Source organism: Mustela nigripes, chromosome 2 (assembly GCF_022355385.1).
Source record: "Mustela nigripes isolate SB6536 chromosome 2, MUSNIG.SB6536, whole genome shotgun sequence".
In the NCBI taxonomy this organism is placed as follows: Eukaryota; Metazoa; Chordata; class Mammalia; order Carnivora; family Mustelidae; genus Mustela; species Mustela nigripes.
Genome location: NC_081558.1, coordinates 3,773,140 through 3,776,251, shown reverse-complemented (window position 1 = coordinate 3,776,251; position 3,112 = coordinate 3,773,140). Strand labels below are relative to the sequence as shown.

General features: G+C 61.0%; 1 protein-coding gene across 1 annotated transcript; it reads left to right on the top strand.

The window, feature by feature from the left end:
* The first annotated feature begins 351 nt into the window (after positions 1-351).
* ZNRF4 (zinc and ring finger 4) lies at positions 352-1,777 on the top strand. The gene is given in 2 exon segments (XM_059387629.1): positions 352-484; positions 516-1,777. Coding segments are annotated over 2 exon segments (1,395 nt in total).
* Positions 1,778-3,112: the final 1,335 nt, after the last annotated feature.

Below are 3,112 nucleotides of genomic sequence, written 5' to 3'. Positions count from 1 at the left end.
TGGATCTTAAGAACCGACCTCCTGGGGGAAGGGTGCCCTGAACAAGTCTGGGTCCTCCTGGGTATCTCAAAAGGGGGTAACATTGACATCTCCCTCGGTGGGTCTCTGAGAGTCTTGGGGAGATAAGGCTTTCCAGTAGCAATATAAGTCCTAGATCGGTGCCACCAGGGGCCATCAGCCTACTTTGGGGCACCCTGAGCCTTATGAGGTCGAGGAACGGGCTGCTCTGAGCATTCCACAAGTTTCCTCAGAGGCTGCTCAGGTCTCCCTGGGTGTCAGCGATCCAGGGATTCTGCCTTGGCCACAGCCCTAGGCAACGGTGGGCCCTTGGGGACAAGATGGAACTGGACGATGTCACAGAGGCCAGAGGCATCTAGAACCCCAGGGTTTCCTGCTCTCAGTGTCATCTCCTGGCAAGACTGCCTGGGCAGGTGGGCAGCTCCTGAGACCCCCCTTCAGAGACACGATGCATATGGGGCTGCCCCAGGAGCAGTTTCTGCCTAGGGACGTCCTGGCCCCAGCTGTCCCACTTCCCTGCCCCTGAACCGCCCCCCCGATTCGAGCTCACCTCACTTCCCATCTCGGCCACGGGCCCCCCGGGAGGCCCTGGAGATGCCCGAAGGCCTCCGGTCTGCTGTCCCCAGCGGGACCTAGTCCACGCCGCATCCGGGGGAAGAGGAGGAGGAGGGGGGGCGTGGCTATGGGGCAGCTGGAGCCAGCCCGGGCCCCGCGGGCAGTCACCGCCTGGCTGACCCTGCTGGTGCTGCTGGTGCCCTCGGAGGCGGTGGTGCGGGCCGTGTTGGATGGCAACGCCAGCACCGTGGACTTCGCCGACCTGCCGGCCCTGTTCGGGGTGCCCCTGGCCCCTGAGGGCGTGCGGGGCTACCTGATGGAGGCCAAGCCGGCCAACGCCTGTCACCCCATCGAGGGCCCGCGGCTGGGCAACGGCTCGCTGGGCGCCATCGTGCTGATCCGCCGCTACGACTGTACCTTCGACCTCAAGGTGCTGCACGCCCAGCGGGCGGGCTTCGAGGCGGCCATCGTGCACAACGTGCGCTCGGACGAGCTGGTGCGCATGTCCCACGTCTATGAGGACCTGCGGCGTCAGATCGCCATCCCCTCGGTGTTCGTGGGTGAGGCCGCCTCGCAGGACCTGCGGATCATCGTGCGCTGTGACAAGGGGGCCCACGTCGTCCTGCTGCCCGACTACCCGCCGTGCCCCGACCTGGACTGCCACCCAGTGCTGGCCGTCTCCTGGGTGCTGGGCCGCACCCTGGCCCTGCTCGCCTCTGTCTTCCTGGTCCTCCGCCCGCTGTGGGGCTGGCTCTGGGCCCGGTGGAGCCGCGGGCCGGAGGTCAAGCCGCGGGCCGGCCAGAAGGCCCAGGTGCGCACCTTCACGCGGCGGAACGACCTGTGTGCCATCTGCCTGGACGAGTACGAGGAGGGCGACCAGCTCAAGATCCTGCCCTGCTCCCACACTTACCACTGCAAGTGCATTGACCCCTGGTTCTCCCAGGCCGCCCGGCGCTCCTGCCCCGTGTGCAAGCAATCGGTGGCCGGCACGGAAGACGGCTCCGACTCCACCGTGGACAGCCTGGGCGACGAGGACCCCTCGCTGCCGGGCCACCGACCCCCCATCTGGGCCATCCAGGCCCGGCTGCGCTCGCGGAGGCTGGAACTGCTGGCCCACGCCGGCTCCCAGGGCCACTCCAGTGCCACGTCTGTGGGGGTGGCCGAGGCCACCGCACCCTCCCAGAGGCCTCCAGAACGGCTATGAGGCACTATGGCTCCCCCGCCCCGGGAGGTTGTGGCGATGGATGGGGTCAGGGAGGATGGAAATGCCGAGTGTTTCTAGTCTAGAGAGAATAAAGTGGGTTTGAAAGCGGAGTCTCGCCCTGACTGCTGTGGGGCCGCGGGCTTCTGGCCGCCCAGGGCCACCCATGTGGCAACTCCCAGCATCTGCGGGTAAACCAGGAGAACCCCCGGGAGAGGTGGGCAGGAGGGTGTCTCCAGGGACGCTATGTCGTCTGTCGCACCACTGGTGGCCTTGGGATGCCCCGCACCTCCTTTCCAATCCTGGGCATGTGGGGTCCCAGCTTGGCTTGGTCCTTTTGCATTTCAACTTTTTTTTTTTTTAAATAAAATTTTTCCTTTGGACTGATCTTAGATGTACAGAAAAGTGGCCAAGGTACTAACTCCAGAGAATTCCTGTGTGCCCGTCGCCCAGCTTCCCATAATGCTCACCTCCTGCACATCACAGCAAACTCCCCTGTCCCCACTGAGAAAGCGACGTGGGTACGTCCGTGACCATGTACTCATCTCTAGCTTTGATCTGAATTTCCCCATCACTGCCGCTTTTTATAGTGATAAAAGTCACACAGGGCGCCTGGGTGGCTCAGGGGGTTAAGCCACTGCCTTCGGCTCAGGTCATGATCTCGGGGTCCTGGGATCGAGTCCCGTATCGGGCTCTCTGCTTCCCTTTCTCTCTCTCTCTGCCCACTTGTGATCTCTCTGTCAAATAAATTCTTTAAAAAAAAAAAGTCACACATACCCAAGTACAGAGAATAGGATAATGACCCCCCCACATGCTCCCATTACTCAGATTCGACAGACAAGACAGACAACTCTCTCTAGGGCGACTCTCAAGTCAACATCCTTCAGGCTCCTCTGTCCCTTGTCATTCTGATGCAAACGCCAGATGGTTTTCATCTGTAAACATCTGGTGTTTCTAAAGCAGCAGCCCTCACCTGGGTTGGGGGTTCTGCCCCCAGGGGACTCTGGGCGATATCTGGGGACATCTGTGGTTGTCATGCCTGGTGGGGGAGGGGAGGTTCCTGGTGTCAAGGGGGTGGGGACCTGGGTGTTGTTCAACATTTCCCCCCCACCCCAGCACGCAAGACAGCCTTCCATGACTTGGTCCTGGGGTTAGCAGTGCCAAGGGGCACAGCCCCTGCTCCAAGATAAGACTTTTTTTTTTCTTTCTTTTTTTTTTTAACATGGGGCTTATACTCAAGACACAACCCAAGATCCAAGATCTAGAGATGAGATCTAGAGTCAAGTCTTAACTGACTGAGCCACCCAGGCACCCCCTAAGATAAGACTCTTTAAAAAA